The following is a 16,271-nucleotide window of genomic DNA, read 5'->3' as shown; positions in this document are numbered from 1 at the left end:
CACACTTTTGCATCCATTCCAAAGATCTTGTGGAATAAGGAGGTAACAGAAATTCAGAATTCATTCCTTTCATTTGTGAAATGATCTTACAGGTAATTGCCCAGAGTATTGAAACGGGTGGCAGAGATCATTTCTTGTGAACAAGCAAAGTATGAGCTTTCTTCTTTCAAAAGTTACAGGTAAGAAAGTGTAAGTCACCTGAAGGAGAAAAGTAATAGGAATAAAGCAGAAGTGATGAAGGAGCTGTGGGAGCGTAGTAAGGATGGTTGCTGAGTAAGAAAGCGAAGCAGTATGCTATACAGCTGGTTCATGAACACATCACCAAGAGGATGGGTGGAAACATTTCCATGACTATTCAAAGCCATGACTGTTTAAATATTAGTATCATTAGATGTTGTTTTTAGCAGCCAAAGCTGCTAAAGCAGACCTGAATTCCAAGAAACCCTTCATTTGTTCTGCTGGAACACCCAGCTGTCAGCCTAATTTGCACATTTAACATCAATTTCAATGAGAGTTACGCATAAGAGAACTCAACCCTCTGATGACAGAGCTGCAACTTACTTTACAAAGTTAATTGAACCTGCTTTTATGCTGTGTCTCATTGACCAGCCACGTTATTAACGCCTCAAGCCTCAGCTATGTCACAGCCTTGTTTGTAGCCTGAAATCCCCTTTGAGCCTAGAGTCATACCTAACCCACATGAAGAAAGCTTAAGGTCCTCGCTCTGTGCAACACGGGTGGAATGACTGTAACTCATTGGGGTGAGAGAAGCTGTGTAATGCCAGCCTTGCCGTGAAGATTTTGATAGATGTATGAGGTCTGTGCAGTTTTATTTCTATAAAAGCTGGCATTTTCCAAAAAGAAGGAAAAACCTGACCGGCATGTATTAGTATAGCTATCAAATATGTGCTCAAGTTTAAACTGTAATCACTATTTAAAATGTATATATAACTGTACCTTCATTTTAATATACATTTATTTATAAATATATACTCTCCAAAATTGAATAGCTTTTATTTTAATAACATGTTTTCAATACTTTTTTTTTTACTTAACTACTTCAATTTCTTAAGACAAAACAAATCTCCTTATGAAGAATCAGAAATTAGTAAACATTTGCTCCAGTTTACAACCTATTGACAACTACATTACTGACAGCGTCACCTTGAATCCGAGGCAACAACAGGAATATATACTGTAGAAGAAACTTAGAGAAGATAACCTCGAGATTTTAATTATTGTGAGATGAAATGGCTCAATGCCAGCAGCTTTACAGGTTATATATACGTCTGAAGTTAAATAAAATTAACACAGGAAAGAAAAAACCCAAAACTTTTACCCTCTCCAAAGGACTAAACAAAGCTTTAGATTTCATTTTTATAACAACATGAACTACCAGACTCAAGTACACGTTAACAAAATGCTAGTCAAGGGCCTGCAAAAACACTGACTTCAGTGCTGCATAAAATAAAAGAAGCCATTTTTTTAGTAATTGCCCCAAAGGACTTGGAATGACTTCTGCTGACTAATACTCCTAATTTACCATAATATGCTCAAGAAAATTCTGCAGCTTTTAGACTAGTCTGCCTTAGCGGCTGTAGTGTTCAGTTTCTCTGGACATGGAAATCTAGCTATTTGTTATAAATACACTGATAATATGAACCAGATCGCATATACAAATTATGTATATGGGGTAAGCATGATTAACATCTTAGGTCACCCAGAAGCACCTGGTATTTTGCAGATAATAACAGCTAAAGCTGTTGGGAGTGGGTTGGGAATTGAGGGTGTGCCCCTCCAGCTGGCAGGGCCTCCTGTGGCTGTCAGCGCTGCCAAAAAATGGGATGTGTTAAGGAGTAAAAGGAATGGGAACAACCAGTTGTAGCTTTTCTGCAACTTCTCCCTCAAAAATAATTAGTAAGTTCATATATTCATAGAAGTAATAACCTGTTATTGGCCAGACTCCCCTGTACTATAGTTTTGTTATTTTTACTGATGTTTCTGTAACAGAAACACTGAAGCTTAGAGAACAAGAACCAATCTACTTCAGTTTGTATACATAATAAGAACTGTTTCCTCTCCTATTCATAAATACTTGGTGGTTTTGGTGAGGTAAGAGGTTCCAATTTACAGGGAATGACAATCAGAAAATATTTTCTACTCATAAGATAGACATACAAATACAGAAATCACTGAAGAAGTTATAGAATAGAAACTCAGAATACCTTTCTCCATAAAGTCAGCCTTTTTTAGTACACGCAAAGTTTTTCCATCTTAATTTTCCAACATACTAAAGAGAAATGAGAGTAAACACGGTCACGTTAGCTAAACCATTCATCAGTTATACTCTTAATCTTTGTAGTTTTGCATTACCCAAGTCAAAATCATTAAATTGTGTACTGACAGCAAAGAAATGCTAAGTGATTGCTTAGGACTATTTCAGAGAACCTCATTGTATCCAAAATACCAGAATGTCCCGTATGACCCTTCATTGTAATAGAAAAGTCTATGAAAAAAAGTAGCACTTTTCATTTTAACACTTCCAACACATAAACGTAAAAAAAGGTAGAATATTACAAATCATCAAAATCTTTAGCACACAGGACACTACAAGTGGCAGTATACAGAGAATGTCACTCAGGTGAGGGACTCTGAATTACTTGTATTTCCTTCCTTACTCACCTCTTGTTCTGGTAAAGAGTAATTTCACTCAGCCTTTAAAATTCCTCCTGTAAAACACATCCCACAGTTCTCGACTTTTCTGTGTCCTGCTTTCTCCTCACTGATCCCAGCAATGTCACACACAACCTTGAAGCGATCTTTGACTATGCTCTGGAAAATCCTAAGCACTTGAAGCGAAGGAGAGGCTGCCATAATCTAAATGTAGGGGTAGTCATAATCTAATCCCAAAGAAAAATTCTTCTGACACAATTAAATACATCATTAAACCACTAGGTGCAGTATTTTAATGCTATGACTCCTAATAAATATTCACTACTTATAAGTATTATTTAAATGTATCATTATAGATCTAATGTCACATCTAAATCATGAAATACTATTCAAAATTAGTTACCGATATACCACAAACACATAAATTGCATCTTTATTCATTTTCATTGCAGATAATTTAAAGTACATTTTTAGAAGGGATTACGCAGAATTTTTTCACCACTTTTACAAGTTGGATTTGGTGCAATGTCACTTTTTCAGAGACAAAATACCAAAGAGTAGCTACTATAGCTTTTAAAAATTCCTATATACATTATTAATTTATACTTACAGAGGTAAATACTTGAATTTGATCTCAGTTTATATATCATCCTGATCCATCAAGAAAAATGTCAGCTGAACCATTTCTATTGACTTGTTTTAAATGGCCAACGGAATACATACAGATTTAATAAATGACAAGTTCCACATTATGCCAGTATTTTACTTCAAGAAACTCTTTTTACAGTGATGAAAAAAGAAGTCCATTTCATTACGGTAAGGCTCTCAAACTGAGTGCACAAACTGTAAACCAGTGTGAATGTTTTGGCCTTTTCTCCCTCCCATGAAACAGAAAATTGTTAATCTATGACCAGCATAAAACATTAAGCTGTCTCTGGTTTTTCATTCCAATTTAATTCACTTGGTTTCCCCTCACTGATTGCCTTTGACTGAAGAGTCACATGTTACAAAGAGAGATGAAAATATAACTGTTGCTTAAGTGTGTCATGCTGGGAAGTCATTCAACTAAAACAGGAGCTATTTGTTCACAGTATCTATCAAGGTCAGTTTTCAGAGGGTCTTTTTAACTCAGAGACTTTGTCTTGAACTTCCAGTCCTGCCTACGTTAATTTCAAACTGCTATAAATCTACAGTTTCAATGCAGCATCGCCTTATATTTTTTATACTACTATGAAAAAGATTTTGGCTTCACTGGGTAGAAGTATTAATGATCTTCTATCATTACCATGTGTCATAAGGCTCAATAGAGAATATATGATGATGTCCTTGAAGGAAACAGTAATAGACTGTATGACGAATAATTGCATTGACTACAAATGCAATTTATATTCATTGGAAATATAAATGAATATAATTAATTTCTCATTAAATTGAGGAAAACAAAGATCCATTAAAGAGCTATATACTGACTGTGATTTTAGTTGGACATACTATTAGCGAAGTTTGCAAGACTACATATCTAGAAAGGACATGCAGACTTAACTGGAAAATTTTAGATACAGCCTGCAACTGTCTACAGAAGGAGCAACAGAATTGCATATCAAAGAGGATCTATCTTACAGGCCTAAGTGGCAGTCAGGATAGTTGTGTCACTCACTATGATTCAGAAAGCCAGTATCTGGAAAGATCTCAGAAATAATCACCTCCATTTCAGCCATACTGAGTCTCCAGGTAACACAATTCCCATAAGATATTAGAGACACATCAAGGTTTTAGATTGGGCAAAAAGAAACAAGTTTGGAATAGAAGTTAATGGTGTTGACAACACTGAGATGGTAATTGAATTTTGCAGAGATGATAATCCACAGGAAAAACACTGAGGGAAAATAAAACTCATGACTGCTACTCCACAAGTGTGTATAGTACTGAATTATATTGGTTCTATTAAGACACTAATAGATTTAACATAAAATTTCATTATTGTTGATCCAGATTGTAATCTACAGAATCATTTCATAGTCAGAAAAGGAAGGCAATAGCTTTAAATAATCAAAATAGATTGACAGGATATGATCCAAGTTTGGATTCCAAACTTTTTAACATCACTATCACAATTAATCGTATAAATTTGATGTGCTGTTGTGGTTTAGCCCCAGCCGGCAACTGAGCCCCACACAGCCGCTCGCTCACTCCCCCCAGTGAGATGGGGGAGAGAATCGGAAGGGTAAAAGTGAGAAAACTGGTGGGTTGAGATAAAGACAGTTTAATAGGGAAAGCAAAAGCCACGCATGCAAGCAAAGCAAAGCAAGGAATTCATTCACTACTTCCCATGAGCAGGCAGGTGTTCAGCCATCTCCAGGAAAGCAGGGCTCCATCACGCGTAATGGTGACTTGGGAAGACAAACGCCATCAGTCCTAATGTCCTCCCTTCCTTCTTCTTCCCCAGCTTTATATGCTGAGCATGACGCCATATGGTATGGCATAGCCCTTTGGTCAGTTTGGATCAACTATCCTGGCTGTGTCCCCTCCCAGCTTCTTCTGCACCTGGCAGAGCACGGGAAGCTGGAAAGTCCTTGACTAGTGCAGCAACAACTAAAACATCTCTGCGTTATCAACATTGTTTTCAGCACAAATCCAAAACATAGCTCCATACCAGCCACTATAAAGAAAATTAACTCTATCTCAGCTGAAACCAGGACATGTGCTTATGTGCTCGCTCTTTGTTTAGAAAAACTGTGATAAAACTATTCACGTTTGGAAAACCATGAAAAATTATCAATTAAATAATTGATGAATGGAGGAGAGGAACTGGTGACAAATGACATGGAGAAGACCGAAGTACTCAATGCCTTCTTCACCTTGGTCTTTACCAATAAAATCTGCCTTCAGGAATCCCAGGCTCCTGAGACCAGAGGGAAACTCTGGAGCAAGGAAGACTTACCCTCAATGGAGGAGGACTAGGTTAGGGGGCATTTAAAGAAACTGGATGTACATAAATCTATGGGGCAAACAGGTTGCACCCACAAGTGCCATGGGAGCTGGCTATTGTCATTATGAGGCCCTTCTTTATTATTTTTGAATGGTCATGGCAATTGGCAGAGGTTTCTGAAGACTGGAAGAGAGCGAAAATCACTCTTATCTTCAAGAAGGAAGATCCAAGGAACTACAGGCCAGTCATTCTCACCTCAGTCCCTGGGAAGGTGATGGAGAAAATCCTCCTGGGAGGCATTTTCAAACACATGAAGGACAAGAAGGTGATTGGGAGTAGTCAGCATGGATTTACAAAGGGGAAATCATGCTTGATCTGCCTCACTGCCTTCTACAACGAGGTGATTACCTTGGTGGATGTGGTGAGAACAGTGTATGTTGTTTACCCTTACTTTAGTAAAGCCTTTGACACTGTCTCCCACAACATCATCATAGACAAGCTCACAAAGTATGGGTTAGATAAGTAGACACCGAGATGGATTAAAAACTGGCTGAACAACCAGGCCCAGAGGGTTGTGATCAGTGGCACTAATTCCTGTTGAAACTAGTGGTTGAAACTAGGCAACAAACTAGTGGTGTATCCCAGGACTCAATACTGGAGCCAATACTGTTCAACATCTTCATTATTGACCCAGACAATGGGACAAAGTGCACCCTTAGCAAGTCTGCTGATGAGACAAAACTGGGAGGAGTGGCTGATATACCAGATGGTCTTGCTGCCATCCAGAGGGACCTCTACAGGCTGGAGAAATGGGCTGACAGAAACCTCATGAAGTTCAACAAGGGGAAGTGCAAATTCCTGCACCTGGGGAGGAATAACCCCAGGCACCAGGACATGCTGGGGGCCAACTGGCTGGAAAGCAGCTCTGCAGAAAAGGACCTTGGGGTCTCAGTGGCCGGCAAGTTGAACACAAGCCCGCAATGAGCCCTTGCACCAAAACAAAGACTAACTATCATGGGCACAAATTAAAATGTACATAATTCCACCTGAATGTAAGAAAACACTTTTACTGTGAGAGTGACCAAGCACTCACACAGGTTACCTAGAGAGGTTGTTCAGTCACCATCCTTGGAGAAATTCAAAACCCTACTGGACGCAGGCCTGGGCAACCTGCTCAGGTGACCCTGCTTGAGCAGAGGGTTGGACTAGATATCTCAAGAGGTCCCTTCCAACCTAAATGATTCTGAGATTCTACGATTAATTCTCTGTTCTTTTTTTATGTAATTCTGTTGTTACCCCAGTCTCTTCATTCTTAGCTCCTTTATAGCATCTTCAAAGAACGTGCACTCTGAATAAGCTGTTTTTAGTGAAGCAACTCACTCATGTATACTACTTTCATGTGAATTACCTGTGAGAAACTATGCACCATGTTTGCATGTGATCTATATGCAAATTTACCTCATGAAGTGCATACTTGTTACGGACAGAACGCTACAGTGCTTTTAAAATGCTAATTAGCAATTCTCTGAACCACTTCAATTAGAGAAGATATTTATAAACCCTTCCCTTCCTTATAAAAGGAACTTCAAAAACAATATAATATCATGTGTCTCCTGTTATAAGAGCCTTCAAACAGAGTTTTGTTTATATGAAACTTCATTTTCCAAAACCATGGTTCAGGAACACATCATAAGGTCTTGTTATTGAATTTCTCTTAACTGACATTATTTGTCCCTTTTCAGCTTAAAGAGTTAGTTGTGTTAGGAAAAGACAAAATAAAATTCAAATAGTAACTTTATATTCATTATTTTTGCTATCTTCATTAAATATCTAGGATGAAACATTGCCTGTATCCCATTTTCAATTACAAGTCTTCTAGCACTGGCACTGTGATAGATTAATTTTTTGTGGTTAATGATAACACACCCAAACAAACTCAAAACTAAGGCTTACCGACATGGATACTTCAACCAGCTACTTTAATGTTGAAAATTTAAACAGACGTATAGAACTAAGACTACATAACTGCTAAATTTGTAGAATCAGAGTATTCTTGTTCACGTGCAAGTAAGCTATGTTTACATTGCAAACACAAATGAAACCAGGAAAACTGGGAAAACCCAGTTTTAACTGGCAGTTAAAAGCCCTAAGGAGTAGGGCAGCCCTCAGAGCACAGTTATGAAAACTGCAAGTGAAGTACTGAAATAAAAATGTCATTTTGTGCTTTTCATTCCCTTAAAAACCTTTGAGGACTAACATATGAGGATTCACAATCTTAGACCAATTTAAGAATAATACTTATTCAAGTATTTATCCAAATGATAATAAACAGTTCTTTATAGGTTGGAGTACTTTTATTATATTTTAAGACTGGAAAATAGATCTCCCAAAGATAGCCATTAGCAGTTGGCATGTTTTCAAACAGCAGTGCACAGTTTTTTACAACCACACAAAATTACCAGAATGCTCGTTTTCCATTTTTTCTAACGGAAAGTGAACTACTGCCATAAAGTTTTCATTTGCAGTAACAAGCAAAGACAACATTCTCCATCTAATAATCAGCAGGGATAGGTGCAGCTACAATTATGTCCAGAATATATTACAAGGAACTCTTGGGTATATATCTTACTAGTCAATTAAACAAAATGATTTGAGAAATAATCTGAAGAATTGTATTCACCAACCTCTTCCAGCAGTTACGATGCCTTTCCTACATCACAATAAGCATTATAACTTCTAAGACTTTAAAACCAAAATCCTTTTTCTTCCTCCCTTCTCTTCCCTGCATCTCCAAAATTTCATATGGTATTATACACTGACTTCATGGATCATCAGCAAGACTGTTAGGTTTACATCCATGATGTACATTCTAATGGTTACAGATCCTTTTGCACATTTTCCACAAAAAAATAATTCTCTCAACTCTAATCTGCCATGCTCCACTTGTTTTGTGATACTCCATCCTTATTCTCCATCCCAGCCAAGGCCACACTCCCTATCCAGTCCATTGGAGTTTCCCTTTCTCGATTGTCCAACCGCTCTTGTTCCTCCTGCTTCACTATTAACACCACTCACTTAAAAGATCACAGTCTCTCTGCATCCTCATCCAACTTCATTCACCTCTTATCTCCCCCTCCCAACAACTTCTGGTTTAGCCAGTCCCAGCCAGCCTCCTGGCTTCCAGTTTTGGGATGCAACTGAGGTTTTGGAGATCTAATGATTCCCTGCTGCCAGCAGGGCTGGTCTTGCTCACTTGCCCTTTCTGCCTCCTGGCAGCACACTTTCATGTCCTCCTTCACCCTAGCTTTGGTTTTCAGCAGACCACTAGTGAACCGTTCAGCTCACTGTCCTGGTTTCAGCTGGGAGAGAGTTAATTTTCTGCCTAGTAGCTGGTATAGTGCTATGTTTTGGATTTTAGTATGAGAATAATGCTGATAACACACTGATGTTTTAGTTGTTGCTAAGTGATGTTTGCACTAGTCAAGGACTTTTCAGCTTCCCCTGCTCTGCCAGGTGCACAAGAAGCTGGGAGGGGGCACAGCCAGGATAGTTGATCCAAACTGGCCAAAGGGCTATTCCATACCATATGGTGTCATGCTCAGTATATGAACTGGGGGGAGTTGGCCGGGGAGCAGTGATCACTGCTTGAGGACAGGCTGGGCATTGGTCAGTGGGTGGTGAGCGGCTGCATCACTTGGGGGTTTTTTTGTTTTTCCCTGGGTTCTCTCTCTCTCTCTCCCCTTTTCATTACAATTTATTATTATTATAATTATATTTCAATTATTAAACTGTTCTTATCTCAGCCCATGAGTTTCCTTACTTGTGCTTTTCCGATTCTCTCCCCCATCCCAGCGGGAAGGGGGAGTGTGAGCGAGCGGCTGCATGGTGCTTAGTTGCCGACTGGGGTTAAACCACGACACTCACTAAACCAGCAAAAGCTACTCACCTCTCTCCTTGCTGGCTCAGTTTTCAACTTGCTTAGTGATCTGACTCAAACTACCAAAAAGCAAGAAAACCACCAAAGTTGTTCCAAAGAAGGGGAGGGATAGTGAGAGAGGAGGTCTGTGCTGGGAGAAGGGAAGATAATAAGGAGAGAAGGGACCTGTCCCTTTTAGTGCCATAGTCTCAGCCATTTTACCTGGCACAAGCCTTAATCATTCAGCTCTATCCCACATTAATTTCAGTTTCTCTACAGTCCTACTAACTTTGGATTTCTGTGTTTGTTGGATATATTCTTCTTTCACAACTACTAGATATCAAAAAAGGAGCAATCTTCATTGGCTGGGGAGGTAGGGTAACACCATTCTTCTCATTTGTTCTCTTTCTTGCTTTCACCATTCCCCCTTTGCAGTTTTTTATTCTTTTGCCACAGCAGCACTAATACATAAAACAGAAAGTGTGGTGAATGACCCATCCCAGTCTCATCCTGACTCAAAGCACAGTCACCAGTCAGTGTCCTGGAATAATGGGATGTCTTGGCTGACTTGCCCTAAGTCATAGAGGCTACATCATAACCAGAGACTTTTATTTTTAAGTTTCCTGCTCTGAAACAAATTCGCTTCAATAACTGCTAAAAATATCACTAATCTTCCTCCTCTTTCAGATAATACTTAGTAAAACAGCTTATCGGTGTCATTCCGTACTAATTAAATAAAACAGCTCTGAAAATTTTCTCCCTAGTTTTTTCTACCACTGTGAACAATTTGAGAGAGAAGCACAGTCAGGAACTAAAATGTCTCAGAACATCTTTCCCTGAGACAGATATTCAGATATATTGAGAATTGTTTCAAAAGCAAGCTTGGCTTCTCCAGGACTATAAAAGCATAATGTATTTTATGTTAGAGTAGAAAGAACTTCCTACAGAAATGCAGGAAGTATGTTTCTGAGGATTTAATAAATCCCTTTTTATGATAAATGTTAATGTTTGTACTTTTGTTTTTGCTGCTTGAAGCTGAACAGTTTAGTTCTTGAAAGCCTTCATTTATTCTAAAGCTTTTACTTAGAATGTTGATAATTCAAATGGCACTATTACATGCAAATATAGGAATGTTAATTCCCCATCCCACTTACAGAGAAAATTGCTAAACAATTATTGTTGAACTATAAATTCTTCTCAGTTAACTATTAACTTGCTAAGATAAAAGCTGTGACCTGTTCCCATGGCCAGCAGTCGCACTTCAACAGGAAGATCCAGAAAACTGTACTTTCAAGTGAATTACTGATAGAACCTTGTGTAATGAAACTATGAGATTTGTGTCATAAATATTTGCTGTAAAAAACCTGAACTTGCAGAAAAAGTGGAAGTACAAAAATAAAGGCACTCTGCCTTAGCTAAATGTTTCAGGTTTGACTGCAGGAATATTCTCCAAGTATCCAGAGAGTGAAGAATCATGATTTAAAACAATCAGAAAAGAGAAGTAAAATTATGTGTAGAGCTGTATGATAAGCCAATTCATTATTTAAACTAATAAATTAAAATATTTTAACCCATTCATTAAATTTTCCAAATACAAAGTTACGCAGGTAATAAAAGGCTCCAAATGTTTTGCAGTATGAAGCAGTGCAAACTGTAACAGTAATATAACTTTGAAAAGCCATTCATAAGACCAGCATTTAGACATGAAATAAATCCTTCAACCAACTTGACTGATAGTCAATCAAAATTCTCCATAATTCTTAGATTCATTGTAGATACTTATACAATTTAATAACAGACTAGATTTGAAAGAAATCATTTCACAATAGCACCCCACTAAAGACAAATCTGAACAATAGTCTTGAATTTTGCTCTTCACACATGGGAGGAATCTTATAAGGATCAAACCAGGACTGCAAATTTACAGCGGTAAATCTTAGCATCACGGTGTCTAAATTTGGAGATACATCATTTGCCCCACTGCACTACAGTCAGTTAGTTATTACTTATGTCAGTTTACAGAAGAGTGGTACTCCCAAGGCTCTGTCAGTAAGAACGATTCCACCCTTGGTTCAGAACGAAATGGAAAGTCATGTTATCCCAGATCCAGACATACCTACGGTGTTATATATGCTGGCAAAGTAGGAAACTTTTCCTTAAAGTTACAGATTTTCTGACATATCAGTAATAATGCTGGCATGCAATCATACATGAAAATGAAAAAAAAAAAAAAAAAACCCAGAATAGTATTACATCTTTCAGAAAGTTGCAGTGACATTTTCTATCTGTATTAATGTTGCAAGATAACAGTAAACAAGAACTAAGGTCCTGTTCTGTCTGCACTTACTTTGTTCACTTACACAAAGACATTTCTGCTTAATAGCCAGGATTTTCAGCCAACAGATGCTATTTGTGTGTATGTGTTTTGTTTTGTTTCTTATAGAGCTGTTGTGGGTTAACCCCAGTGGGCAGATAAGCGGAACACAGTCACTCACTCACTTCCCCCCCACCCCAAGTGGGACGAAGGGAAGAGAAAAGGAAAAATAAAAAGGAGAAAACTTGGGGTCAAGATAAAACAAATGAACAAACAAACAAACAAAATTTGTTTAGTAAGTGAAGGATAAGTGGAAGAACAGGGAAGAAAACAAAACAAAACAAGTGATGCAAAAGCAATCACTCACCACCTCCTGTGGGTAAACAAAAGCCCTGCCAGTTCCCAAGCAAAAGATGGCTAACCCCCCTAAAGCCCCCTCTTTCCAGTTTTATTGCTGAGCATGATGTTATATGGCAGGGAATATCTCTTTAGTTAGTTTGGGTCATCTGCCCGGTTGTGTCCCCTCCCAGCCTATTGCACACCCTCCAGTCTATTCACTGGGGGGGGCAGAGTGAGAAACAGAGAAGGGATTGATGCTGTGCAAACACTGCTCAGCACAAGCTAGAACATTAGTGTTATCAACACCGTTTTCATCACAAAACCAAAACATAGCACCATACATATTGGCTGTGCTACTTTAGTCTTACAAAGGGGTGACATTTTCTGCTGGTTTCGTGAGCTAAACCAGCTCACCAAAAGGTACAATAAGTGCAAGAAGTAATGAGAGGGGTAGGACAACACAGCACAACAGGAACCAAGAAAGGAATGAAAGAACAAGAGCATAGCACCCATCTTTTGCTGCCAGTGAGTGTTTGCATCAGCTTTGTCAACTCATCAAACAACACTAAATTTGATTTAGTCTTGAGTGGAATGAAAGCAACTTATAGAAGAAGCAGACATAAATGCAAGCCTCATAGGCAGTATTCAACACCCTTTGGCTAAGGTAATGGTTTCACATCCCTACACACCTCCTCTTTTGGAAACCCCCTTTCCTTATGCCCATGTCTTCCTCCCTGGTTTAGACTGCAGAATCTCGTAACTCATCTTGCACCAGCTCTGGAGTCACTGACAGGGCCACCCCATGAGGCAATTTAGGTAACTAAAATGGCAGACTACCCTCCACCGCCCCCCACCCCACCCCCCAAAGAGAGAGAGAGAATATTTCTGTGCCATTTGAGCAAGCTGAATCAGCCAAAGGTATGGCAAGAGACCCAAACGCACTTTAAAGGGAAGCAGGGGTGGGAGTGGGAAGATGTATCACACGAGGCTCAAGTCTAGGTAAATACTAAGAAATACAGATATCAACGGGGGTTTTTTCCATATTTTTTTCCAGTTTCCCTTTTAATTTGAGACTACAGAAAATTATCCTATTTTCCATGAAAAGTGATAAGGCTGCAAATTAGCACCTCTTTCCCTTTTATATTGAAATCGTGTCACTTTGCACTATCAGCCCTCCCTATAACACATAGGGACCAGTCTAAGCCACACCTAGACCACTGTAGAATTAGGTCCTCCAGCCTTCCCATTTCTTAGAGAAAAAATGAAGGGTATAGATGTTGATGTTCTAGCTAACAAAGATAGCTATGCAGTATGCCATATATTTATGCATTTTATATTCACAGCATATATTTATAAATAAACCCATGCACTGTACTCAAATACATTATAACATGGCTCCTGCATGCAATCCTTTTAAAAACAAGCCTTTTGTTGTTACAGAATTTACATCAACCTCTTGTAGCTAAATGGTCAAAGCACCAGTCCTATACTTAAGGCAATGTAAATTAGCTTGCCCAGAAAATATTCCATCAGTTAAGTCAAACAAACTAAAAAGAACAATAAATATTATCATAATATTTTGACAGACTAGAACACAGCACAGGAAAATCAGGAAAATAAGCATGTAAACTTTTTTCATTGTATATAGAAAAATATTTAATTAACTTTGGTCAGTAACAACAGGACTGAGTATAAGCTGACATAAAAAATGCATCTGAAAGGAAATCTTATATAGCTACAACTTTCATTTAAAAAGTTCAACAACTTTTCACTCAATCCTTAAGTAGTAAAAAATACTTTAATTGCAAGCATACTATTTATTATTAAAGGCTAGTATTAAAAAACCACTTCAATGCTTTCTTGGTTGGTCGATTGTGTTAGTTTAAAAATGTATGAAATAGGACTGACCTGGACAGAGATTCTGCTGTGTCTGAGTAGTTAATTTTTCTTGTACAGCGTGCTTTTCAGAATGCCCTGCAGTTGCAGTCTGATGTAGGCCTGGTTGTCTGGTGGCAAATCCCAATTCTCCAGGTTCTGAAAACTTCAGATAAAACTGTGGCTCCAAATCACTGAAAGAGAGGTTTACAGCACCATGTCTCCCACTGCCATGGTCACTGAACATAGATTCGTCCTCGGTGTTCTGTGTTGGTAACGGGAGAATCCGATGATGCAGCTGCGGGCTAGGCAGTCTCGAAGATAACGGAGAAGGAATAGGTGACATTTGTTTGTGTGTATTAGATAGCAGATATGAATTACTAAAAACATTACTCACTGCTACTAACGAGGGTGAATGCAGCCTTTTCTCTTCCAGTTTAAGATTATTACTTGTCTGAGAAATATCAGGACTTTCATTTACAGGCAGGTTCAAAAATAAATGCTTGCTGCTTCCCCGGGATACCGTGGTTCTTTTCTCATATATTGAGCCTGGCAGGTTTCTGTCTACTCTTGTAATTTGTTGCAGTCTCTTCCATTCTGCAGCTTCATCTAAACTGTCGCTCCGTATAACTTTCAGAAGAGCTTTATTGACTGCTCCCACAAGGTTGCGTGACTCATCAGTAATGTGCACTCTCTCTGCTTTGTACTGCAAACCAGAGCCGTCCTGCTCCTTTTCCTGCAGCACAGTGTTTTTAGAGTCTCCAGCAGCTTCATCTACGGAGTACACATCAGTTCTTGATATAAACTCGTTATGTACTGTTGTGAGAACAGAAGAAACGGTTTCTTTATCTCGGTGAAAATCAGGTAAAGACTCTGCAGGGGACTTGGCAACTTTTTTAATACAAGCTTCTGAGTCCTGTACTTCAGCAACAGCTGTGATTCCTGCTTTCTCCTTGCATACCAGCTCAGTATACTTGCTACTTTTCAAGCTTTTAGCAGCTGCAGATTTACTTAATGTCTCAGGGTTGTTAGATAGACTGTCCTGAGATGACTTTACCAAAGTGATACTCTGTTGTACCTTCGTAACTCCAGGAATGCATTCTCCATTATCCACTAGCTCGACTGCGACCATGTCATTGTTGTCTTTTGAGCTAGAACTCGGTAAGTCAGCATCCAGTTTCACAGCTTTGTTGCTCTCAAGAAAATACCCCTCTTCTATCCACCTTTCTGGTCGTATACTATTGTCTACTGGTAAATCATCCTTACCTTTTACTGTCAGCCAGCTGGAGGCAGAAAAGGAACTGGGAAAACTCCTGGTAGGAAATCTTGTGGGGAGCATCTTCTTATTTTCCAGTTGCATGTCTTGCGTACTCGGTAAAGAAAGATGTTGTTCATATATCTTTTTTCCCCCTTTCCAGTGTCTGAACTCCTCAAAGCTCTCTTTCCTTCTATACTTCCTAAATTTTTTGTAATTCAAATTGTCTCTATTTGTGGAATCCAGAAAGAAAGCCTGCTGATGTGTAAAACTGGAGTAATCATCACCTTTAAGTTTTGGGACTCCAGAAACATCCTGGCGCTTTCCCTCCTGATGTCCTGTGTTAAGGCCCAGAACATGATGTGATCTCAAAAGACTGGGTAATAGTTTTTCCTTTTCAGCAGTTAGTTTGTATAGTTCAATGAGAATGTCTTTCGTGGTAGTATGCATGAAAATAATATCTCCAGAGTTTTCACGTGGCTGTTCTCTCAGCTCCATCTCTAATCTCTCCCTTACTTGATAGCAGCTACAGAAACGTTTACTGGTTCTATCCAGAGTTACACAGCCCTTGTAAGTAAATCCTCTGACTTTCCCCTCTGGAAGATAGAAGCTGACGTAACAAAGCTCCATAATGGGTTTGTGCAATTGAAGGATAGTATGCGTGCCTTCCATTACGCTTGCCAAATTAGTCATTCATTTAAATTATGTGCTAAGTGTTTCAAAGCTTGCATGACATAGCATGTGAGGCAGGGAATGGACGGAAGGCATCTGACTAATCTTCAACAATAATATTGTCTGCTGGAAAAAATAGAGAGAAGCCTGTCAAACTTGATTATGGCAAATTTAATATGACAAATAACAAGCCTGCAGAAGCACAATCTTCTCTCAATATTGTCTGATACAAATCTTTTACCTTGAAAAATCTGACACAAAAAGGATGACATTGGTAACACTCATAGTTGGAGTCATA

General features: G+C 38.7%; 1 protein-coding gene across 1 annotated transcript in view; it reads right to left on the bottom strand.

Annotated features, from left to right (window-relative positions):
- Window positions 1–2,233: 2,233 nt before the first annotated feature.
- LOC142410448 (formin-1-like) overlaps window positions 2,234–16,271 on the bottom strand; it is a 51,619-nt gene continuing 37,581 nt past the window's right edge. Inside the window, exons 2-3 of the mRNA XM_075503018.1 lie at window positions 14,080–16,099; window positions 2,234–2,290 (exon numbers count right to left, since the gene is read on the bottom strand). Coding sequence (XP_075359133.1) covers window positions 2,250–2,290; window positions 14,080–15,994 — 1,956 coding nt within the window. The 5' untranslated portion in view covers window positions 15,995–16,099 and the 3' untranslated portion in view covers window positions 2,234–2,249. The remainder of the gene's footprint in view (window positions 2,291–14,079; window positions 16,100–16,271) is intronic.

This window comes from Mycteria americana, chromosome 5 (assembly GCF_035582795.1).
Source record: "Mycteria americana isolate JAX WOST 10 ecotype Jacksonville Zoo and Gardens chromosome 5, USCA_MyAme_1.0, whole genome shotgun sequence".
Taxonomy (NCBI): Eukaryota; Metazoa; Chordata; class Aves; order Ciconiiformes; family Ciconiidae; genus Mycteria; species Mycteria americana.
The sequence above is the reverse complement of the archived record's forward strand: the minus strand, read 5'-3'. Positions and strand labels throughout refer to the sequence as shown.